This window comes from Suillus bovinus (genome assembly GCF_016758785.1).
Source record: "Suillus bovinus strain UH-Sbo-P2 chromosome Unknown EDB93scaffold_75, whole genome shotgun sequence".
In the NCBI taxonomy this organism is placed as follows: domain Eukaryota; kingdom Fungi; phylum Basidiomycota; class Agaricomycetes; order Boletales; family Suillaceae; genus Suillus; species Suillus bovinus.
Genome location: NW_024542131.1, coordinates 93,963 through 116,498, shown reverse-complemented (window position 1 = coordinate 116,498; position 22,536 = coordinate 93,963). Strand labels below are relative to the sequence as shown.

At 47.5% G+C, this 22,536-nt stretch overlaps 10 protein-coding genes across 10 annotated transcripts; 7 read left to right on the top strand and 3 right to left on the bottom strand.

The window, feature by feature from the left end:
- The first annotated feature begins 156 nt into the window (after nt 1–156).
- Nucleotides 157–756, top strand: EDB93DRAFT_1212075 (dolichol phosphate-mannose biosynthesis regulatory). Its single transcript, XM_041451052.1, has 2 exons — nt 157–246; nt 313–756. Exons 1-2 carry the CDS (start codon nt 190–192, stop codon nt 487–489), a joined length of 234 nt encoding a protein of 77 aa, XP_041303465.1. The 5' UTR covers nt 157–189; the 3' UTR covers nt 490–756.
- Nucleotides 569–8,639, bottom strand: EDB93DRAFT_1254542 (uncharacterized protein; the record flags this gene model as incomplete). The annotated part of the gene is made up of 23 exons (XM_041453633.1): nt 569–754; nt 1,012–1,371; nt 1,421–1,621; nt 1,671–1,913; nt 1,977–2,104; nt 2,155–2,377; nt 2,431–2,467; nt 2,520–2,624; nt 2,681–3,276; nt 3,327–3,398; nt 3,456–3,550; nt 3,607–3,775; nt 3,833–3,904; nt 3,942–3,972; nt 4,024–4,167; nt 4,225–4,440; nt 4,493–4,594; nt 4,670–5,094; nt 5,147–5,278; nt 5,333–5,635; nt 5,684–7,515; nt 7,563–8,023; nt 8,080–8,639. 23 exons carry the CDS (start codon nt 8,637–8,639, stop codon nt 569–571), a joined length of 6,693 nt encoding a protein of 2,230 aa, XP_041303464.1.
- A 234-nt stretch (nt 8,640–8,873) lies between these two features.
- EDB93DRAFT_1092717 (uncharacterized protein) lies at nt 8,874–10,668 on the top strand (the record flags this gene model as incomplete). Its single annotated transcript, XM_041446454.1, has 6 exons — nt 8,874–9,342; nt 9,392–9,463; nt 9,517–9,870; nt 9,919–10,163; nt 10,237–10,362; nt 10,414–10,668. The coding sequence occupies 6 exons, from the start codon at nt 8,874–8,876 to the stop codon at nt 10,666–10,668; spliced, it is 1,521 nt and encodes a 506-aa protein (XP_041303463.1).
- Nucleotides 10,669–10,851: 183 nt separating this feature from the next.
- On the top strand, nt 10,852–11,681 carry EDB93DRAFT_1254540 (transcription initiation factor IID, 18kD subunit-domain-containing protein; the record flags this gene model as incomplete). Its single annotated transcript, XM_041453632.1, has 3 exons — nt 10,852–11,266; nt 11,320–11,417; nt 11,493–11,681. The coding sequence occupies 3 exons, from the start codon at nt 10,852–10,854 to the stop codon at nt 11,679–11,681; spliced, it is 702 nt and encodes a 233-aa protein (XP_041303462.1).
- Nucleotides 11,682–11,919: 238 nt separating this feature from the next.
- On the bottom strand, nt 11,920–12,582 carry EDB93DRAFT_1242679 (RNA-binding domain-containing protein; the record flags this gene model as incomplete). The annotated part of the gene is made up of 5 exons (XM_041452049.1): nt 11,920–12,008; nt 12,056–12,112; nt 12,169–12,330; nt 12,378–12,434; nt 12,486–12,582. The coding sequence occupies 5 exons, from the start codon at nt 12,580–12,582 to the stop codon at nt 11,920–11,922; spliced, it is 462 nt and encodes a 153-aa protein (XP_041303461.1).
- Nucleotides 12,583–12,659: 77 nt separating this feature from the next.
- On the top strand, nt 12,660–13,805 carry EDB93DRAFT_846528 (uncharacterized protein). The gene is made up of 3 exons (XM_041457672.1): nt 12,660–12,921; nt 12,971–13,134; nt 13,190–13,805. Exons 1-3 carry the CDS (start codon nt 12,776–12,778, stop codon nt 13,576–13,578), a joined length of 699 nt encoding a protein of 232 aa, XP_041303460.1. The 5' UTR covers nt 12,660–12,775; the 3' UTR covers nt 13,579–13,805.
- A 1,937-nt stretch (nt 13,806–15,742) lies between these two features.
- EDB93DRAFT_1040022 (kinase-like domain-containing protein) lies at nt 15,743–16,859 on the top strand (the record flags this gene model as incomplete). The annotated part of the gene is made up of 5 exons (XM_041444541.1): nt 15,743–15,994; nt 16,048–16,192; nt 16,244–16,377; nt 16,430–16,681; nt 16,740–16,859. Coding segments are annotated over 5 exons (903 nt in total), but the record flags the coding sequence as incomplete, so codon positions are not given.
- Nucleotides 16,860–17,004: 145 nt separating this feature from the next.
- EDB93DRAFT_1092764 (coiled-coil domain-containing protein 55-domain containing protein) lies at nt 17,005–18,259 on the bottom strand (the record flags this gene model as incomplete). Its single annotated transcript, XM_041446458.1, has 3 exons — nt 17,005–17,636; nt 17,685–17,883; nt 17,939–18,259. The coding sequence occupies 3 exons, from the start codon at nt 18,257–18,259 to the stop codon at nt 17,005–17,007; spliced, it is 1,152 nt and encodes a 383-aa protein (XP_041303458.1).
- Nucleotides 18,260–18,336: 77 nt separating this feature from the next.
- On the top strand, nt 18,337–19,369 carry EDB93DRAFT_1242676 (3' exoribonuclease family, domain 1-domain-containing protein; the record flags this gene model as incomplete). Its single annotated transcript, XM_041452048.1, has 6 exons — nt 18,337–18,475; nt 18,525–18,603; nt 18,662–18,770; nt 18,826–19,041; nt 19,089–19,238; nt 19,277–19,369. 6 exons carry the CDS (start codon nt 18,337–18,339, stop codon nt 19,367–19,369), a joined length of 786 nt encoding a protein of 261 aa, XP_041303457.1.
- Nucleotides 19,370–19,694: 325 nt separating this feature from the next.
- EDB93DRAFT_1172610 (amino acid permease-domain-containing protein) lies at nt 19,695–22,515 on the top strand. The gene is made up of 15 exons (XM_041450392.1): nt 19,695–20,136; nt 20,193–20,218; nt 20,272–20,288; nt 20,353–20,466; nt 20,523–20,629; nt 20,689–20,894; nt 20,948–20,959; nt 21,007–21,240; nt 21,290–21,455; nt 21,505–21,719; nt 21,774–21,820; nt 21,874–21,916; nt 21,968–22,031; nt 22,086–22,163; nt 22,219–22,515. Exons 1-15 carry the CDS (start codon nt 19,845–19,847, stop codon nt 22,329–22,331), a joined length of 1,734 nt encoding a protein of 577 aa, XP_041303456.1. The 5' UTR covers nt 19,695–19,844; the 3' UTR covers nt 22,332–22,515.
- The last annotated feature ends 21 nt before the right edge of the window (nt 22,516–22,536 follow it).

The following is a 22,536-nucleotide window of genomic DNA, read 5'->3' as shown; positions in this document are numbered from 1 at the left end:
CTTTGATTTGGACCAACTCCGAACTCGTACTGCTCTATTCTTTATAACTACACTCGACCTCAGATTCAACTTCCAAGTAGGTCTGACAGATTTTGCGATGGTGAGGAGTAAATCTATGTGTGATGTTTCAAGGTTGGCTGATGAGAGCAACTATCCAAGGGTGCAAGCGACAAATCTCTCGGAGGGGTGATGTTACTCGTTGCTGGTTTCGTGTTCACGTACTACACGACGTGGGCCATCTTACTCGTCAGTTTGCCAGGCTTACGTTGGACGGGCCATAATATAACTGACAGCTACTCGTCCATTCTTCAGCCCTTCTTTGATGCAACCAGCCCTATACACAACTATTTTCCTGCACGGGAATGGGCAATACGGCTGCCAGCATTTGTGCTCGTGGTTGGACTTTCGGGTATTGGTTTGTTCGTTGGCTCCACGATCATGAAGGAAAATAGAAAGAAGGCACAAAAAGCGAAACTCAGAGCAGCCTGACCCTCAGAGATATGCATATCCATCGCCTCTCCTTTTGTCTACATTTGCTCAGATTCATTAATTTCCTGCATCCTAGAATCTATTGTGAATTGATGTTGTATGGGGGCCACGTAGGAATCCGCGTGTCCCTTCTACGTTCCACGGGTCGCTGCACACTTTCCAACAGTCGCAACTTCTCTGCATTCTCAACATCCTGTTTTGCTTGAGCAATGACCGCGCTCGACAGCAATTCAGGTAAAGGTTCTCCATCTAGAGCCCGGGACAACTACATGGAAATAAAATAAGCATGCTTCAAAGACCGGACAGAAAAACATGCCTTGCTAAGTGCGGAGTTTCGTCTTCCAGAGTCATGCAAGTGATTCAGCATTACCACACACGGTACGGTGTCCAATGCTACAGGTGAACGTGATTGGAGCACAAAGAGAAATAAGGTTGCTACGGAAGCCCATATTGTCGTGGCCAGTGGCTGATGACACTGCGTTAGCACGATTCTTAAGCGAATGTCATGTATCGAATATTTACCAAGAGGTCTTCCGGGACACTGTCAGCTTTGAAGAGATTCACCAGCGCTTCGAATGGAGGCCACAACTCGTTCCAAATGACTTTAGCGCTGGGCGAATCTTTCGTTGGGTTGGCAAGCGGCATTTGTGCAAGCAGCAACCACAACTTGAGAGCTATGAAAGCGTGTTCCACGTCTGCCATAGCAGATTCGGAAGGCGTCGTCCCTTCAAGCACATATGTGCCCAAGCACTTGTAATATGCCGGCGTGAAGACATTCAACTGCGGTAATAAGATCCGGACATGTGCGCCAGTAGAGTCGCTAAGTACACCGAGCAGTAGAATATTCCAAGCACGGACAACTGTGCCAGCTTGTGTGGGTTTCTGATGAGGTTCGTTGAGTTCGGGCCAACGATATGGATCGAAGGTATACCTCGAAACCTTCGGCAATCATCTCTGAAAGCGACACGTGCTCGACATCTACAGCACGGAGGACCAATCGCGAAACAGAAATTGAGGCAGATAACTCCGCGCTTGGGTCAGATATTACCCATTCATGATTGTGTAGAAAGTATAGCCCACTGCACGCCACTTGTTGTAGTCCAACAATTCGGACATCAGTGCAAAGGATCGTCTAAGGCAATGATCAGATCATGAAGCACGTCTTTTCGAAAAATTATTACTTCGACGATCGCATTCAAAGTGGAAGGCGTGATTTGTGCTCTGGCTCGAAAAACATCTTCCAGAACTTCCAGCAAGATGTGCGTTATGCGGTTCGTGTTAGAAGATATCAAGTCCTGCTTCGAACTTAGAGTTGTGTCGCTGAGAGCACTAACAGCTCGTGATGCCCGGACTAGACACTGTTTCTCCACATTGCACCTCGATAATGCGACTCTCAGTACAGCTTCTATACACTCCAGGAGATCCTAAAAGAAATGTCAGGACCAATCGTTAATTGTTTGAGTCGAAAAGGCTGTATATCTTTTTACCTCAGTGTGTGCTTTGTTATACTGCAAAAGAGTTGCGGAAATATACAATAGGAGATTGAGGTCAAATCTGGCGCTGCTTTCCAGAGCCAATGCTCGGCGTGCCGTCACCGTAAGCCAATTTATGAGGTCTGTCAATCCAGTTGGTACGAGGGGTAGAAGCGGGGGCAGTATTTCTTACCTTTGATTAACCATTTGCTAAGCCCTTCAAAGTAGACCGACTCTGTGTATTCCTTCACATTCAAAGCAATATTATGATTGATCTCCCAATCTGCGTCTGGAGGTTGTATCACGACACTCTGCAAGAGCACTTCTCGTAGGCTTTCTTGTGACGAGGGAGCCCTGAGGGATTCAGCTTCTACGATGGATTTTATTACAATAAAAAAATCCGAGTCCAGCGGGCGCTTAAAATGCATGTTGATCAGTTTGAGACACTCCCACCATGCGGATAACATACTCTGCACAGACTGCAGAACACTCCACTTTGTGCCAATCTGATCCAGAGGTTGTCAGCGGGTAGGAAACGAGCAGTAAAAGGCACCTTACGTGACAAGCGTGTTCTCGACAAACGATTTCGCTTGAGTGACTAGCATGTCTTCAGTGTTATGTTTCAACGATGCAATCAGTGCAACAGCACGTTCGATTGATTCACTATAGGCAACTTTAGTTCAGTTTACCAACTAAGTTGACAGGTATACCACGCTCACGTCACTAGCGCGCCAGATATGGCAGACCCCCTCTTGATGTATGTCTCTATAACTGATAATGCCACTTGCCGCAAGTCATAGCTCAGGTCAACCAACAACAGGTCCAAGGTCTTCTTTAATGCCTTGCGGAGCATAACGTCGAGATGTCGGAGCGCGGGGCTATCGAAGTCATGCTTATAAATCATTGCCATCAGTGCTTCTAGCAAGCTCTTCAAGGTAAGAGCTGGGAGCTCGAGTGGTTTGTCTACCGCGCAGAAAGCACTTAGCACGACATCCATCCAAATAGACCCGATGAGCACGCGACAAGGTCTGTCGTCTTCAGTAAACGGGCTGTTCATAAGGGAGGGCGGCAGGTTAAATGGATGAGGGGCATCCAAGATGCGTGCGAATTCGTTTACACACGGCAAAGACTCTTGTGGAATACCACCAAAGTCATCCAAGTGGACTGAGAATGCCCGCCCGTTGAACGCAGAGACCATCTGCGCCCCACTGAAGCCAATCATTCTGACCAGATACAGCTTGAACTTCAGGCATGACATAAGATCGATCTCGACTCCGTTTTTCATCATGCGCAACCCAAGCAACGCGATCGATATCTGTTCGAGGGGTCAAACAAAAACAATGGTGATACAGCAGCCCCTCGCACCCGAATGGAGTGAATTTCTGGGTCCAAGTCTCGCGGGTGGGCATCATTTTGAGCCTCCAACCCGTACATTTCCTGCCAGTATATATGGTCAGCGGAATGCTCGATTCATGGACAGAAATTGTGACAAACAAGGTGAGGAATGGCAGGACCATCTTCATCGTTGCTGTTGTGTTGCAAGTAATCATATTCAAGCAATGTCTCGATAACTGTGCTCCAAGAGAGCACTATGACAAATTCACACTTGATATCAGTAGAATCAGGGTGCAAAAATGGATGTTACCTCTCCACGTCGGGAAATGTGATTGGAGCTGAAGAAGAAAGGAAACCAGCCGGAGACGCTTTGACGTAGGTAGATCGGGGAAAGCATCGTTCCAACATGATGCAATGGCATCCAAATGGGCCGAAAGCAATGTCTGCAACCAAGTGTCAACCGCTGTTCTGACTTCTTCCTATCGGCAAGGGTTGCGTCAGCCGGGTGCTGACAAAATAAATTACCGTCGACATACCTTCTCATCGATCCAGAGCGGTTCAAATGCGTGGTAGAAGAGGTCAACTGACGCTGTGTTTCCAGGGCCGATCTTTAACCATGAAGTCGGGACTAGTAATATCTAGTACCATGCGAAGGAATCTGTCCAGGGCCAAGAGTCTAGTCGCCAGTACGTTATTCGCATCTCAAAGGCGACAAAAATGTCAATACCTGATATCCCATTTCACTGCTGGTCCGCTCATCGAGGACGCAAACTCATAAAACGACTGCGAATCAACGATTAATATTCTAAGGAATAAGGCGGTCCTGATGCCTGCGATCTCATGATGCTGGATCCCGTAAAAGTGCCAGACACTGTGATAAAGAAGAGTTGTCCAGCCAATCACAAAATTAAGAGATGATTGTGCATACCATGGATACAGGGTGCTTCCATTGCGCAACACAAAGTTATCAACCTCATGTGCCTCGAGAAGTGGAGCGTGCATAATAAAAGAGTGTAGAAATTTTGCAATGAGACAGACAACTTGCTCCATGCCGGTGGCAACGAGAATACTGAGAACGAGCACCAGTTCGCCATCGATGATAATGGGGTCGATAGCCTGAGCTGCGCGCGTGTTCTGCTTTCTCCTGGTGTTCGGTTAGCTGGGAACCATGAGCTGAACGTGGTTGTTCAACGTACTTTGAAGGAAGATTTTTGATATCTTCTTCTGTTACCATTTCGTTTGAAGTAAGCATAGCACGATCACATCCGTAAAGCAACAAGCAAGTGGCAAGGCATTGCCTGATGAATGTCAATGCACTTCAATCATGTTGTCAGCAATTAGGCAGTATAAATACTAGTGTCTGGAAACTCCACCATGAAGTATTGCCACTTGAGAATCGGAGGGAACTCTCGATAGCAGGTAGTAGGGTGGTGATCATAGTTGAGATCGATTTCTGTAGGTCTTGTTGACCCAAAGACTTCGTCCACGTGGATAGGAGGGTAGCTTCGGCGAAAACAGAAGCTTGCTTCAGGGTAACAAGACCCTTCCGTGACAGTTCGCTGTATTCAGCAAATACTGGTACGTTAATGTCAACACCCGAACGAGCAAATAACCTCAACCAGCGGAGGCTGTCCAAAAGTCCGTTTTCCTTGGCCGCCCGTCGAACTATGCCCCATGGATCAGATAGCTTCACTACGTGCCCATCAACTTGCGTAAAAGCCTGGTCGACAAATGTAGTGTGGCGAGATGTGTTCTCAGCTAAATCTCGATTGAGGAGACGTTGCAGAATTGGAAGAGACTTTGGATTGATGAATATCGGTCACTGAGTCAACAAGTATCACATCCCGTACCGCTGTATCAAGCATCTTAGGTTCGAGTGTCTGAAGCCACATGAGAAATAAATCATCAAGCACTGTGAAGTCGACTGAAGCTTTGCACAGTCTTGTGATAAAGTGCAGTGATCTTTCAGCGGTTGACAATGACTGTCAGCCTCAGAATCAGTTTGCAATCTATGCGTTCATAGAAGTGGCACATACTTCTTGTGCATTGAGACCTGAGCGTTTGTGACGAGAAGCAATATCCTGGATAATATCAGACAATAATCGTGCATATGCAACAAAATCTTGATCATGTAGTGCTAGAAGCCATCGGGCAGCATATCTTGGAAGCAGAGAACGCCTGGCTGCAACATAGTCTCCACCATTATTAATGGAACCACCTGGTGCGCGACGCGCGTCATAAGTGGTTGGCCACACAGGAGCATCGGATCCGCTCCTAACACCTGGGAGATTGATCCCTTGTGGGATGAAGTCACGAAGAATTTTTGCCAAACTGTCATCCTGGAAAACAAAGTCATTCATGTACCAGTCTTCAAAGAGTTAGATTACCTCAGAAAAGATCCAGGATAATACTGCATGAGATAACCTGCGCAGGGCATAATCTGATGCCAGCCCGCTAGGCCAGAAGCGCCTCACTAAGAGCAAGAAGCCGCATTCGTTGACCGAAAGATCCAAATCTGAAAGGCAAGCCTCGATAGCTGACACTAACGTCTCCACATTAGTGGATAAGTCAAATCCAAGCGGCAGTGGGAAGTAACAGTGTTGGGTGGATTTTGCAAGTTCGGGTACACATGTAGGGAACTCTGCGCATGTGAAGAAGCCAAGTTTGTGAAGATGAGATAGACAGTGACGCGCAGGGCCCTCGGATAACATGTTAAATTCGTATCCCAAGGAATTACGGAGATGCCCCAACGTGACAACCTCGAACAGATGACGTGCTGCATCACTGTCATCTTGTATCGCCACATTTTCGCCAGGCACACGCAAGTCTGGCCAAGTACCTGACGGTGGTGTTTGTACGTCGTACGATGACTTGATGGTGGAGGAGATGTAAGCTAATGTTGACCAATCAAACATGATCGCCGAAGAAGATGGGTTGTGTTGGTTGGCTTCTAGGTATTCTCCGAGAGTCGCAGAGACGGGCAGTTTTCCAGAGGACAAGTAAGCTTCGTAAAGTTCAACCAAAAATTGCAGCTCGAATCCCTTGGCTGGATCTTCATTACTGTCTGATGCTAGGACAAACGAACCGAGGGCGAGTCCATTGTTATAGATTTGCAGCTGCGTCCAGAGCATCGCAGATGACACAGAGATATCCTCAAAACTCCGCTTCCCTAGGTCTTCAGAGGAGAGGAAGAGATCCCCGTAGTAGTCCGCAAATGTGCGGCTGATGCTATCCAATGATACTGCCATATGAACGGAACTGATATCTACAGATCCACAAATCGCGAAGGGTCCATCGAAGCACGTGATGTGCACAAAAAGCTTGCATGAGGTGCAGTGGAACGCCTGAGAACCCCATATTGGCAGAAAACAATGAAAGCAAATGGGCAGGGTAAAGAGATTGACACGTCTGAAAATATGTTGAGCTCTTTTCACATTAATGAGGTCGGTGTCCCGCTTAGATGAGGGAATGAGACAGAAACGGTGGACAGCCAATTTCCTTGTTCCCGAATCGGACGCCACGGCGCATTGATGATGAACATTGCCTTCCGGGTAGTCGTAGCATTCGAAGTGCACGGCGCACATACATCCGCAGCAAAGAAGTCCAAACCCCATGATGGGGGAAGCACATGATTGACAGGAACTTGAGCCGGCTTCGTCAAATATCGATGGCCGCTGTGACTGCCGGAATCTCCATGGTACAAAATCGTGCGCACAAGAAGTGCTTGATTGCAATGGGGGATCGGGCATACTCCCTGTCCAAGGAGGTTCCCCCTGAAGGACACGTAGGGGCTTGCTGAGGACGACATGCCCCAGAGCCCGTGGCCAAAAAGTTGCCAGCAAAGTAAGAGCAGCGCGGCGACTCTGAGGTACATGATATGCTATCACTTCCAATACATCCAAATATGAGTCTGGCTTAGAGCTGATTATGGTATCAAGCAGCCGACATAAACTATACGTGGGTGGCAACGAAGTAGTATCGATATTTTCTAGAATGGCGGCCAACAACGGAGCATTTATAGAGGCCAGGTAATATACAGGCAAAGGCTGGAGAGGTGCATTTGTGGCCTGGATACCAGGATGACTTGCAGTGGCGAGAGACGTCTGAGGCTGCCACGAAGCTGTCTGGTGAGATAGACTCTCTTCGTCATCGAGGGCCATTTCAACCTGAATGGAAACAGGGTTTCCTTGGCCATGACTAATAACAACTAGGTCTTTTGCTGTCGGTAAATTTCCTATCATCCAAACTCATCTGACTGAAACGTACCCGAAATATCTGTAGACGTGTATCCCCTGATTCGATTGAGGTCCTCAGACACCCCCCTGAGTATCACATTGTCGAAAAAGGACAGCAAACGCGGATGCATCTCGCTTCGAAATGTCCCGAACGCAGGAAGCACCGCAAACGCAATACGGGAGATTATTGATGGTTCGTTGGAGTGAACATGCACAAGAAAGTGAGCAATATCAAGGCACACTGATTGCAATGCGTTTGGAGGCTTGGATGGTCTGGGCGAAGAAATTTGAAAGCGACAGTCTTCCGATATCACTGAAGAAAGGATGGAGATGCAGAGCGTTATAAGCGAAGCAGCTTGCGAGTGTCCCTTTGACAAAGGCGACCGAGATCTTGAGAACCCTCCGCTAATGCTACTTCTTCTCGTAGAGCTGCGAATGGTGAATGGTGATGGTCTGCTGAATTGTTCGGCATCTGTGCCCGATCCAGAAGCTCTAAGTGAGTTGAGTTTCAGTGACTGTTCAGTTGCATTGGAATAATGATCTCATACCCTTGCTCAAATACCTGCCAGCCCTGCGAAGCGGAAAATAGCAATACCTCTTTCAATTGGACCATGAGGTCAAAAGTGGTTTCAGAAGAGAAAGCGACATAGTCACTCCCTTCATCGTCACCATCTTCCTTCATGGATTGCAGGCGTTTGCGTGACTTCTGTTTAACTACATTGCGTACTGCTCCAATTAAGTGACCAAGACCTGCCTCAGTCGATGGAGTAGCATGAATACTTAAAGCATCAAAAATTGAGGGAGGGCGCGTTCTAGAAGAAAGCTGGTCAAGAAGCAACCCCACCAGCTTTTTCGACTCCTCTCTGGCGTGATTCGCAGAGTCGTGTTGCGACAGCGCCATTCTGGCTAATTGGGCTGTAGGAGAATATTTGTCTACATTGGGTGAAAGCGGGATGTAAAATGACGGTGAAGGAGTAAGGCTGGCACTATTCGTCTCGCCAGGAGAGCCATCGTAACCTGAGTTACGGGATGGAGGAGTGAGAGATTCTGTGTCAACGCGAAGCAATGGTGTCAATGGCTTCATAGAGGCTCGAGTTGGTGTGGCCATAGCAGCCTAGATTACTGATTATTGGAAACTCGTCCAGCACTATTTTCCTTGGCAATCATTGATGAGTGGAGCGAAGTGAGTGTATTAGTCATCATAATATGTAGGTCCACAGCCACAGCGGTATACCGGTACTTATTAGTCCCCCTGGCAGATCGATTGACTATCTCCAAGTACTCCAATCATAATCGCGCGCGCGGCAATATGAAAGCCAGCAAGTCATCATCTCCAAAGAAGATGAAGCAGAAAACTTTAGGCGATTTTCTATCTTCATCCTCTCCACCTCCAGTCTCACCGCCAGCACCTCTGAAGAAGAGACAGGTGAAGCGGAAGCACAAGGTTGTCGCTCTCGACTCGTACACAAGTGATGATCTAGAACAGGATAGCGATGTTGGCGCTATCAAGTTTGAAGCAGAAGTCATCGATGTCAGCGATGAAGACGATTCTCCACGCCGACCGAGTACTGGACGGCTCAAGAGATCCCTCGTTATCACAGACAGTCTGCCAGATGTGGCAGCCAGTGATGACTCGCTGGACGATCATACTGGCATACCTATTGTTTGGAAAGGGAGCAAGAAGGGAAAGAGGAAGAGGAAAGCAATAGCAGATTCTGACGAAGAATCTCAACCACGCAAACGAAAGTTGGTCAAGGGCACCAGACCTCCAAGTCCTGAAGGAAGTGTTATCGATGAAGTCGATGAAAATGGTAAGCTATATCTACTTTCCTCCTTGCTGTGCCATTTCTACTCTCACAGACATTATTGAGTCGCGTCTTCGCGCTCGCGACAAGAAAACAATATTCCAAAAACGTCTTGAGAAGTTGAAGAGTGGGTCAATGCCCTTAACGCGTGACATTTCATCTCATTAAATATCCTGTAAGGTCTCAAGGGCAAGAAACGCTCAGAGATAACACTTGAACTTGATTCAGAATCCTCAGAGTCGGGTGCCGAGTTATCGGAAGCCCTAGCGGTGCGACCCTTCAAGGGTGCGCGACCAGATCGTGGTCATGAATCTGAGTCCTCTAGCGGAGAACATGAAAAAACAGATGAAGATGACGACTTTATCGTGGAAGATGATGAGCATGGTGTTTTGTCTACGCAACTACCCATCGCTTTTAGCATGAACACGCATCAAGATCTCGCCCATCAATTCAAGATCGTCTGCCAGTTATTTGTTCACATGGCTGTTCGTTTTCCTTCTGAGAGACGCCCATTCATGAAGAAGATGTTGGAAAGTATGCGTCTTCATTGCCATTCGATGACAGCGCTAATATGGACTACAGCGGAGGAGTATTTCTCTGTCCCACTTCAGGTAGCACGACGGAAATTATGTGGGATGAAAGACTCTCTAGTCACATCCTCTGTCTGGAAACCTCAATTCAAGAAGCCGCTCGAAAGATATCCCGAATTCGAATTAGTGCGAATGAAGTTTAGCGCTCCCCGGTGCGATGCTTGTAATCTAGGTGGAAGAGTATCCACGCTGATCGGCCGAGTGAGCGGCAAGTCATATGACAAATACGATTTCGAGGTATGTTTTAGTTCATCCGATTATATTTTACACGACTGAATGCGAGTAGCCCGAGTCAGACGACGAGGACGAGGACGAGTCATCGAGTTCATCGGACATTGATTCTGACGATATGATCAGTCGTTCTGGCAAACAGTTTTATCTCGGTCGCTTCTGCGCTGCTCGAACACGAGTTTTCCACGAGTTCAGTCACTGGGAGGTAAGATATCTTCAAAGTATTTTGTTCATTGCTTGACGACTCTGAAACTAGTATCACTTGTATCACTCTTTGTTGGGACAGATCGACGAAGTTCTTGATGACAATCGTGGTTTTGTCCGAGTCGCTTTTGCCGGGGGTGCCGAGCCTCCCAAAGATATGCGAGATGCAGATAAAGTGATGGACTGGCTTGATCAGCGTGGATTAATCGAGTTCGAGTGGCAGAGAGTTCGAGAGTTGATGGATAAAGCCAGAAATCTCGAAATGCGCGCAAAAAGAGGAGGCGATCAGGACGACGAGGATCTGTAATTTATATATCAATATTCAGTATTGTTGTTCACACTATAATTTGTACTAATACCAAGTGTTGTCTACTTGAATCCTATGTACAGTCAGGACTAGGGGCGTGGCAGCACACAAAATAGGAATGTGTCCCACGACTTGTCCTTTGCAATCCTAACTTAACTTAGTGAACAAACACATTCAATGTTCATGTCGTACTCACATTACCAGCCAGGGCAGCATCCAGCCGGGGCAACATATCCTTATTATCACCCAGGTCCACCAGGCGCATATGCTCACCCTCAGACTCCAGGCTATCCAGCTTACCACCAAGGCTATGCCACAGGTGTGACTGGCTACGGTGCATGGCCATATCCATACTCCTATCTCCCACAGCAGCCTGCACAAACTCCTTCTCAACAGGCAGCGCGGCCCACAGTACAGACAACTGCGCCGCCTGCCGCAACACCCACACCCACTCCAGTCGCTGCTACCCCGAAAACGACTACATTTACGTCCTATACCCCAACCTATTCCCGAGAAACCGCTCCTACCGCCACAACAGGTGGAGGTACCGGGCGCAGTAGAAAACAGGCGAATTTCAAGGGCCTCTTTTCCAAAGAACGTGCGTTCTGTTAGATCTTTTCTATTGGATTCTTTTCAGTCAGATTTCTCCAGTGAAAAACCTCATGTATGGTTTCGGCGATGATCGTAATCCCGCCAACGATACAGTAAACGTCATGGAAGAGATACTTGTCGAGTTCATTGCAGATATTGTACGTGTGTTTCTTGGTATTGCGTTATACATACATGTGAGTACCGAAACTCAAACAACACATTACTTGGGGCAGTGTCAAACTGCTGGTGGTCCACAACGGAAAACACGATTGTCTATTGAAGACCTTCGTCGAGCTCTGTCGAGGTTGGCAGATGCAAAGAAGCTCGCTCGTATGGAGGAATTGTTATTCATGCAGGAGGATATCAAGCGTGCTCGGGCCCAGTTCGAGGAATCTGATATCACGCAATCAAAGGAATACTAGGGAAATTACTGTAGTAGCACTGTCTTATTTTCTACATCATTGTTCTACATCTGTATTTTTTATATTTTGGCACCGCATACCCATTCGCCAATGACAACACTACAGTCTCCGATTCCGCAACATCACTTTCTTGCAGGCACGAGGGAGAAAGCTGTCGAGACTAACAGGGTGGTGGGGTTTCGCTGAAACAGCTCGTTACACCTGTCATGAAATGGCGACTAAGATCAGCATGACCTGGTTATTCTTCCATTGCATCCAACTCTCCATCGTCGGCTTGTTCTTCGGCTTCTCCAGAAGTAGCTCGTTGGGCTGTACGACCTTGCACACCTATGGAACGTCAGTGAAACAATACGAAAATCCGCGAAATTACTAACCTCCACTTTGTGCTAATGGTTTCGCGTGCTCCTGCAGCCATTCTTCCGACTCCCAGACTATTGGAAGGAAGGACTTAGAGGAGGTCGCAGTAACTTGTAGAAATAGTACGTACTAGCTCTATTCCCATCTGGAGGCTGCAGGGTTTTCATAGGCTTGGCTTGGTTGACTTTCAGCACCCTGCCCCTTAATTCATTTAGATCCATGTTGTCGATTGCATCCTGAGCATCTGTAGGAGAAGAGTATGTCACGAATGCGAAACCACGATGTTTGATTTCTACAGATAGTCAACATGTGGACCACTGTTCACAATTGCCCGCTTGCCTGTCGGCTTTGATGGATTGGCTGGTGCTGGAGGTAGCTGTACTTCAATGATGTCACCTGCGGTGTCGAAGCGATTAGCGTGAAGTTGTCGCGAAACGAAACACTCACCAAAAGCAGCAAAATGCTCGTAGATCACCGTCTCGTCGACATCATCCCCAATTCCCCCAATGAAAATGGTCTTCTTACCCTTGGTGCCTTCTTCCATCGACTACTACTAACAATTTGGTGTTGAGCCAAATTGTTATTCAATTGCTTAGTCAGCGGTTTCAGAATTCAATACAATTATTAGACGAGACATCCGTCCATCCGTCATTCGTCACATCCGAGCTCGAGGATGTTGCTGCACTTAATGGCGACGACTTTCACTTCCTTCATTTACACGTCCTTTTTCACAAACAATGATGCAGGATATCGATAACATGTCATTTTTGGGATCACACTCCACTTCATTGTCCCTTTATCATTATCTTTGGCAGCGACAAGACCAGTCTGTCGTGAAGCGAGGGTTGAAATGTCATGCTCTAGATTTGGAGGGATCCAACGGGTTAGTTGGTTTTACTTATGGTCTTGGAATCATACTGAGGCCAATACAGGGTATACCCACTCACCTTCGATGCCATTGATCTTTCTGGATGTCCTGGTGTCGAGTTACCAAACGGAGCGACTTCCATGGTCATCCGTTCAGAGTATGAATCACTCTTTGAACACATCTCCGCAATTGAGCGCAATTTCATAGTGCATGGATCGGCAGGTATTGGTAAGTCGAATTCCTTCCATAGGCACTGCTGCTCAATACAACTGACTATCCTTAGGAAAGACACATTTCTTGGCATACCTCCTCGTCAAGCGACTTCTCGCTCGTCAACCGGTGACGTATCAGATTGACCAATTACACTCATTCGTCATGTGCTTCACCGCGGACGGGTTCTTTATCCTCCCGCAGGAGAACAGCGAGTATCATCCCCTGTTCCAACGCGAAGATGTATGGCACCTCGTCGACAGCATGCATGAAGATCCCACCACGCACCCGAACACCGCACACACTCAGGCATTGATGTGGAGCACGTGTGGCAAGGCTATCTTCACCACGTTTTGGCCGGATAGTCTGGGCTTCAAAATTGACTGGTCACCTGGGTATGAAGTTTCTCTTCAGCGGTGGATGAAACCGTGTACATGGGACGAGATCGTTGCGATGAGGTAAATCAACATGTACGCATTCTTCGTGATGACTGACCACTTCCCTTAGTGCTCTTACTGCAAACAAGCACGAAGAGCACGATCCAGAGGCTCTGCGATGGTCTTACACTCATTTCGGGTCCAACGCGCACACTTGCCTACAAGTGTCTCGCCACCCCAGCCACGCTGAATATTACCTCAACGAATTAGAGTGCACTCGCGATAATTTCTGGTTCCAGCGTCCCGCATTGCGTGAGCATGCAGCCCTATTCAGCCGTAGCCTCTTCGCTGTGCAACCCGGAGATACTCGCACAGAGCCACTGCCCTATCCGGTCTCACAATTTGCCAGCAGGCTCCTCGCAGACGGGATTGCCTCCTTTGACCCTTCTACCGCCAAGGATGCTGTCTGCAACCTACTTGACTCAGAAGACACCGAGGAGTCAGGCAAGATATTATATCGTCAGGCTGCGATAGCGCTTATGTCCAGGTTCGGAGGGGCCTTCGAGCTCGGGTGTCCCGACTCACAGGGGCATTACCAGCCAGCACACGAAGACCTGAGTTTGCGTGGCAAGCTTGACCTCGAGAGCAAAGAAGGGCGGGCTATACTGCCCTCAAACTATACATACTCCACTCAAAGCGAACTTGCGGCGCTGGCCGAGAATTATCCGCACGTTCTTCACTCCCCAAAGCATGCGCTCGTACACCCAGGCATCGACGCGATCATGTTCAACGATAGCACCTCCACGGTCTGGCTTGTGCAGGTGACACATGGACCACCGCGCCCGATATCTCCCCAGGGTCTGCTCTTCCTGCTCAGTACTGTAAGAGGCACCGCCTACGAGCCATCCCCCATCCGTGCTTGGAACCTCATAATCGTATCACGCGAGCAGCCGACCACAGACTCCTTTCAACTCAGTGGGTCGAAAAAGACGCAGTTCTTTCACTCTGTGTTCTGGGACCCACGCATCAAACCATACGTCATGCAACTTCGTGATGCGGACAGCTCTTCTAGTGAACCGTACGAGCAGTGGGGTTTTCCTTACAAGAACACATGGAAACACTCGCTCGGCCTCTCACGACGCCTCGCAAAACGACTGGTGGATTTTTTGCACAGACCTCGGCAGGAAACTGGACTTAACAGTGCAGATCAAGTGACTGCAAGACTTTGGAGTACGACTATACAGACGTCGGGGGTACCGGGAGCTCAGCTGCTCGGGGAATTGACGAGAGAGCAACCAGTTGGCCCCAATGGGTTTCATACGCGAATTCCTATTGGGTAAAGCAGGAGAAGACTGGTGATAAGTCTATCATGAACTTGTAGAGCTATTATGATAATGTTCGCAGCCAAAAGGATTCAACAGTGGTGGAGGCTCCTCTACATTTTTCTAAGTCTTTGAGTTGCAGTAATATGACCTTCTTACAGTTGCGGTGTGTAACACTTACTTTACATAATTCAATATTTGTCACTATTACGCAGCCAATTGCCAAAGTACCCAGTAAGCACTAAGCACCAGTAATTTCGAGCGCCACATCATCGTCTCGCATTATTGTTCACTGGAACTTCGTCTGTAGCGCCAATAGGTGCCTCAAACCGGTCAAACTCTGGTCAACTGCTGCTCAGTCCCACTTCCTATAGGCACCTGCCATCAAAGCATGTTCAGATACATCTGGCAGCGCATCATTCCAAATCACGAAATGGGGCTACTACTAGGTGAAAACACTGCCTAATTAGAAGATAATTTGTTCATTGTAGATCACAATATGGAGCAGGTGTCATATACTGGACGGATTTGTGGTGAGAAGTCACACCTCCTCTATCGGCCTGAGAAGATACATCCTCGAAAAAATTCATGTTGGCCCTATTCCCCTGCAATCATCGCACGCTCAGATTTTTGCATCTCTTTTGGCAACGGTTTCTTGTCACTTGTTCTTCGACCGTGCCCGTCGAGCCGTTCTCGTGAAATACGACTGAATCGGCATGCCGTGTTCCATCAGGAAGACGACCGCAAGTCGTCCTATATCACCCACGGCATTGGGATTTAATCATGCATGCACGTCAGTGATGCATTTTCTGACATTTCCCTGTGGGTATTCAAGACGGCTGCAGTTTCCTATCCTCCAAAAACAATCTGATCTTCCATTATCTGGCCATGACTTCATCCACTGAATGGGACCTTGAATCCTTGGGGTCCAGCACGTCCTCGTCTCTATCTTCCTGTGATGAAGATGAAGTCAACGCTCGTGTTTCGCCTGACTGGGCGAAATACCGCTGTCACATCGAACGCAGGGGCTACCGTCTGGACACTGTCCGTGATGTAAAAGATTATTATCGACACAATTGTAACAATATAGAGAAGCAAGGACTGCATGCATATTTGTCGGGCTATCACCACGCCCTTGCGAGGAGCGACGAAGATGCTCTTTGCAAAGACATTGGTCTGGTAGGTCCTAGCAAACTGTCAGGTGCAATACGCGATGTCACTGATCAAATCAGCGAGAAAGCCTGTTCAGAGCTACCCGTTGTCTTGATGGAGCAAAGGTGATGGTCAAGGCAGTCCATCGTGATAGCAGGGAGCTTGATATCGTTCGGTATCTGTCTGCGCCAGCTCAGCAACGTGATCCCACGAATCACTGTATACGTAAGCTTCTCAAACAGATATTTAAACTTAGTTCACCATCGAAAAATCTAGCTATCCTTGACCTCATTGATGCGCCCCAGGATGATCTATGTTTCATCGTTATGGAGGAATGGTCTGCAAATATGTTCCAAGAAGCTCCACTTAGTCTTGGCTGCCTAATGGAATCTTTGCGCCATTGTATAGAGGTATGGAGCGTATTTATCGGGTCTGTGTACCATACTAAAAGATAGTTCCCAGCATATTGCATTCATGCATCGTCATCGCATCGCGCACTTTGACATTTCTCTGCACAACTTCCTCACGGATTATAACGGGCGTTATGCTTGCATAGATTACGAGCTTAGTCGCCGAATAGATGAGGTATCTTGTCCGCGGATATCATACTCTCGGGGGTCCGAGATCCCACCAGAAACTGCACATGGTCGACTATGTAACCCGTTTATGATCGATGTATGGGCACTAGGGGTTCTAATTTTCAGAGCGTGCGAGGTTCGTACCATAGTAGACTACTTCCCACAGAATTATGACTGACTCATGACTCAAATAGCTCGCTGAATTTCACGTTCCCGAACTTATGCGTCTAGCCAAATCGATGCTTCATGAAAACCCTGACAAGCGGCCACCGGCCGCTTCAGTACTGAAGGAATTTCAACGAATACAGAGTAGAACACTACATGGCCATGACATCTTTCCCTAGCACTATTATCTAGTCACATTTGGACTTAACATGAAGCTCAGCATTGACGTCGGGGCAGGTAACCCTTGCAAGTATGTAATATATCATTTAAGCACATCAAGACCCATCTCTACGCTTATGATACTGGATCGTCACCTCCACTAGCCACCACAGCTTCCTCCTCTAATTTCTGCCTTTTTCTTGCTAAATAACGTTCACGGATATTTTGCACGTCCTCTTGTGTATTCCGCTTTAATATTGTTCGTTGTCTTGCCTCTTCCTCATGCGCCTCTTTCTGCTTCGACACCCGTTCACGTTCCTCTTCCAGCTGTTGCCTGATTTCCCGTGCACGGCGTTCATTGATTTCTCTCCGGCTTGCTGCTGTTCCTACTGCCTGGTGAGCTTGAACTTCGTTCGTGCTGGGAGTTCGTTTCGTGGTCTGGAGCCCGAGTCGTCGGGTGTTAGGAGCAGACAAGTTCAAGCCAGCAGAGAGCAGTTCTCGCTTATCGACGATTTGATTGTCATCATTGAGTTCAACGTCTTTGCCTTGTTCTTTAGCTAATTGCGCAAGCTCAAGATCTGACTTGGGTGTTAGTTCCGGAGGCTTGGTAATAGTTAGATTCGGAGCAGGCCCTCGTGGACCAATGACGCGTTTAGTTTCTGTTGCTGCCACTGCCTCTTCGTGCTGTTGCTCTGACTCTTCCAGGAGTTTACGGTAGAAATGGGCCATGCCAGTCGGTGCTCCCTTCTGTTTGTTTTTCTCAGCCTCTAAAGCGGAAATAAGCAGTAAATTGTAATCATCGTGATTTAACATACCTTCTCTCTGTCGTTCTTCCTCCTCCGCTCTCCGGACCTCAGCCATTTGATCCTTGTATGCCTGAGTGACGAAAGCTTCCTTGTCAGCGAATTCGTCTCCTTCGGCTTCCCGTTCTCGTTGCATCATTTTCTCCTCTGCGCGCAAATGATCCAGACGTCGTGTGGCAGCTGACGTTAGAAGGCCTTCGATGTACTTGGGCTATATAACATTATTGGCAAAATGGTTCCAGCAGCACGGATGATTAGAAACGCACCTTTCGCTGTTTGGAATCAACTTCTTTCGCTTCTTTCTGCTTCAGCTTGACCTCTTGCATCCTATCCCATACTTCATCATACTGATATATCGTAGCATCAACCTTCATCTCCTGCTCCATGCGTTTCCTTGCGGCCTTCGAAGATTCAACATTCTGAGCTAATAGCTTTTTATTCGCTGATGCGCCTTTATTGTCGGATAACGTTGGAGCAGTATCGACAGGGTCATCATCGCCGAGTGATGCAAACGCTGCCGGTTTCTTCAGAGGTGGTGCTGCACCGACTGGCTTTGCGGTCTTGGGGAGGGAAAAGGAGAGCTTCATGGAATTCGTGGGTTATGTAAGCATGTTAGAACTGATAAACTTCAACTTGTTGTCCCTTCGACTTGAATGCAAACGTTATGGCTCAAAGTGTGAACGACCGCCGGCGGATAAATGGACCAGAAGAAAGCTATCCGCCCGTATTCGATGATGAGGATGAGGATGATCTCAAGTTGAAAACGCAGCGCAGGCGGGCGCCTAGTGATATCAGGCCGATATGTCGGTGCCTTTCCTGCATTTTTGTCAAATGATGCTGAATTTTTGACAGTCCTCCAGCCAGGTCTTTTAAGCCAGGCCAACGGGTCTGCGTATATCGAAACAGAAAAAACAAAAATCGCATGCGCTGTGTACGTTCGAGATCACTTGAACTTCCATGAGACCTACCTTTTCTAAGTGCCATCGTAGATATGGACCACGGCAGTCTAAAACTACTACCTACAGCGAAAAGGGTCGGCTAAACGTTGAGGTCAAGTTTGCGCCCTTTTCGTGTATGCGTCGAAGGGCACCGATGCGCGTAAGTTACACTTACACCATGCACTTAACGTATTGAATGTCATAGGCTTCTCAAGGATGCCGAGGATAGATCTCTCGGTGTATCGATACATCAAGCAATCGTATCATCAATACGCCTGGAGTTATTTCCAAAGTCGACCATTGATGTTTTTATCACGATCATAGAGAACGATGGAATTGAAGGTTGTATCGCGTCTGGAGCATTGGCTGCAAGCACTGCACTTGCTGATGCCGGAATTGAAATGCTGGGGCTCGTTGCATCATGCTCAGCTGTACGTGGTTCCATTTTCCGCTTACAATTAAGCTTATATCTGGTCAGGCTGTTGTCGGAGATGAGATTCAACTTGATCCAAGCGAAGCTGAAGCACGGGCATCAAGCGGTACTGTAATACTTGCTTGTATGCCAGCATCGGATAGTATCACTAGCATCTGGCAATCGGGACAGATGTCCGCTGATTTATCTTTGAAGGTAAAACTTTCTGATTGACCACAGTAAATGCTAACGAGGTACCACAGTGCATGGAACAATGTTATGAGCGGTGTATTGATATCCATTCGATAGTCGCGCAGTCTCTACTTGAACATAGGAGAACCGATTGACATCACTTTCGGCCTCCGAGGTGCAATATCACTTTTCACACATCAACCTTGGCCGTTGTACATGACCTTAGAACTTGTTTGTCAGGACGACGCCTTATTTTCAGCTTTTGACGAGAGTGGTTCTAATTTCTCAAGAAGGCAAAGAAAGTTCCAAGCCTTTCGTTTGTCCTATGTCGACAATGCTCAACTGTTCGAACTAGTACACCCATCTAGTATATGTAGAATTTTTATTGAGGTACTTGACGCGCAATTGCCAGATTATCCTATTCAGCACTGTAATGAAGTTGTTATTTGTTGTGACAAGAATGTTTGCATTATATGGTCTATGATAGTACACGCGCCTACACGAGTCAACGAGAATTGTTTATGGTACGGCTTGTAGTTCTTTCTCAACCGCGAACAAGTCTTTCAGAAAGTTTCACGACTTGATTTGGACTTCCTATTCACACTCACTAATAACCGAACCTTTCGTTTGATGCCGGAGTTGTTCTACGACAATGATTTTTCCCTACCTGCCTCTCTCAAATCATCGGGGGAGCACCACCATCTCACCTTTGCCCCAGCACGCGCTTCCAATGATTCGTCAGACTCCCTACGGAACCTGGAGCTCTCGGAGGGACCTATTTCAGAGAGAGGGCGGTCAAGGTCCTACTCAATGACGGGTTTTGACTTCCAGCGCGACCTATTGCCCTTGAGCTCGAGTTTGAGTGAACCAGATACTACCTCTTTCGGAGAAAGTGGGGAGAAAAATATCACTTTGCTACATGGTAAGTTGTCCTCCTGGCAGCCTGGCGTGATACAAGCGGTTCACAGTGTAAAATAGGTATTGGACTCATCGTTGGCCTTCAAGTCAGTTCATTTATTTAATTCCATACCCACATGTCTGACATGTTCTCTGGAAGATTGGATCGGGAATCTTGTGAGTAAAACAACCAGACTTGAACTAGACAGGCTCAAACTTCCAATCTGCTACTGTTGGTTAGCTCCTCACCAGGCGTTGTAGTTGCGAATACCCAGAGCGTGGGGGCTAGCTTGGTTGTTTGGCTTATCTCTGGATTACTTGGTTGGACGGGAGCCAGCAGCTTTGCAGAACTAGGGTTCGTCTATGCCACCTATCATGTTGCTGGCAATCGATAATCATTTTGGTGTACAGTTCCAGTATACCACTGAACGGCGGAGCCCAGGCCTATCTCGCGTATGCGTACGGGCCACTTGTATCCTACCTGTTTGCATGGACAGCGATCTCAGCACTGAAACCTGGTTTGTCTTCTACCTGACTTCGTGTGAGATTGTTAGATATACATCCAGTTACATTACAGGTGGAAATGCGGTCATCAGCCTCATCTTTGCTGAATATCTGAACCGGCTTGTATGGCACACTGCTCAGGACGAGGTAGCACCAGATGACATACCCCAATGGGCCATCAAACTCACTGCGGTGGCAGCAGTGCTCGGTGTTTCCATGATTTGTGCAGGTACGCGGAATTTGGGCACTAGGGCTTCTGTGGTGTTCACCACGGTGAAGGTGCGTTTGTTGCTAATTGATATTGTTTCTATCTAATAACGACCCGACCTGAGATCGCCGCCCTTGTAAGTGTTATCATACAAGTACTAAGTTGAGGCTCATTCGTTGTCAGATATTTGTGATCGTACTAGGGATGATACAACTTATTCGGGGGAAAGCATCAGAGTCATTCTCTCAACCACTATTTGAGGGCTCCAGCCATAGTCCATCGGCATATTCATTGGCTCTTTACTCCGGGCTATGGGCATTCGATGGATGGGATCAGGCCAATTATGTCGGAGGCGAGATGAAGAATCCCGGTAAAGATATCCCAAGAGCCATACATTCAAGTATGGCGGTTGTGATGGTAAGCAACAGAAGTACCATTTGAGACGTGTGACGTTAAGCTCTTTCAGACACTTTTCTTATTAGCGAATGTGTCGTATTTCGTGGTGCTAGACAAAGTCACTGTTGGTATAAGCAATACGGTTGCCTTAGATTTTGGTCGAACGCTCTTTGGACCAGCAGGCGGTGTAGTTTTTGCTGTGATGGTTGCCATCTCTTGCTTCGGAGCGTTGAATGGTAGATAGTCCCTGCATAATTTCCAGGTACTCGTGCTTATCACCTACAGGGAGTACCTTCACTTCTGCGCGCCTTATTTGCGTTGCCGGACGAGAGGGATACCTTCCTGCAATGTTTGGTCGCCTGAACAAGTCGAGGCAAACACCAGTCAATGCGATCGTCCTCCAAGCGACTATCACTATTATATTTATCGTCGTCGGAGGTGGTTTTCGGTCGCTGATCAACTTCTCCGTTGTGGCGTCCTGGTCATTTTTCTTCCTCACTGTATGTTTGGGTGTCCCACGAATGCCATTATGATCTGACTTGCTTTTTCCCAAGGTTCTAGGCCTTGTCATACTTCGTGTGAAGGAACCAATGCTAGAAAGGTGAGTCGTCAGAACCCAATGTGCTACGGGGTTGAACTTAACCTTGAAATCAGACCTTATAAAACATGGATTGTGACCCCGTTGGTGTTTTGCGCTGTAAGGTTTATAATTACTTCCAAATGGGCATCGGCTAACACACAACAACAGGTTGCGCTATTTTTGTTATGCATGCCAATTATCGCAGCACCGCTAGAAGCTATGGCAGTTCTAGGTGATTGATGGATTTTGCTATAACGAATGGAACTTCTGATATCGTTATCTGCAGGGTTCGTGATGGCAGGAGTACCGGTTTATTATTTGACAAATCCGAATCGTAATCAAGCCGGTTTGCCTACCTTTCTTGGTGAGTAGCGAGTTTTACGCCGATATGAAATGAATGATGCTCATGTGTTCTTCAGGGTTTTTGAGTACTTGCATTGCTAGAATTAGAGGCCAGACGTCCGCGGGCGCAGGATGGGTTGCGGTAGCCACGGAGGGTGACGAGGTGGAGATGCATGATAATCGGACTTGAAAGCTTGATGCTTGATGATCAGTGACGCACGATCTTATACATGATGTATGTCGACTGCACACGTTTCAGAAGTACTATGTAGGACACGGTCAGGTACCACACGATGACAAATGTCGGCAAGCTCCGTCGTCACAGCTGGCGGGTGACGCTAGCTAGCATTGCCAGGTCATATAAGACTCTGAGCCCTTTGTTGTAAGACAGATCA

Coding starts and splice junctions, on each gene's coding strand:
- EDB93DRAFT_846528 (XM_041457672.1), top strand. CDS start 12,776: ATGATGCAGGATATCGATAACATGTCATTTTTGGGATCACACTCCACT. Junction 12,922..12,970: donor GATTTGGAGGGATCCAACGG/GTTAGTTGGTTT, acceptor AGGCCAATACAG/GGTATACCCACTCACCTTCG. Junction 13,135..13,189: donor GCATGGATCGGCAGGTATTG/GTAAGTCGAATT, acceptor GACTATCCTTAG/GAAAGACACATTTCTTGGCA.
- EDB93DRAFT_1212075 (XM_041451052.1), top strand. CDS start 190: ATGTTACTCGTTGCTGGTTTCGTGTTCACGTACTACACGACGTGGGCC. Junction 247..312: donor CGACGTGGGCCATCTTACTC/GTCAGTTTGCCA, acceptor TCCATTCTTCAG/CCCTTCTTTGATGCAACCAG.
- EDB93DRAFT_1172610 (XM_041450392.1), top strand. CDS start 19,845: ATGCCGGAGTTGTTCTACGACAATGATTTTTCCCTACCTGCCTCTCTC. Junction 20,137..20,192: donor AAATATCACTTTGCTACATG/GTAAGTTGTCCT, acceptor AGTGTAAAATAG/GTATTGGACTCATCGTTGGC. Junction 20,467..20,522: donor AGCAGCTTTGCAGAACTAGG/GTTCGTCTATGC, acceptor TTTGGTGTACAG/TTCCAGTATACCACTGAACG.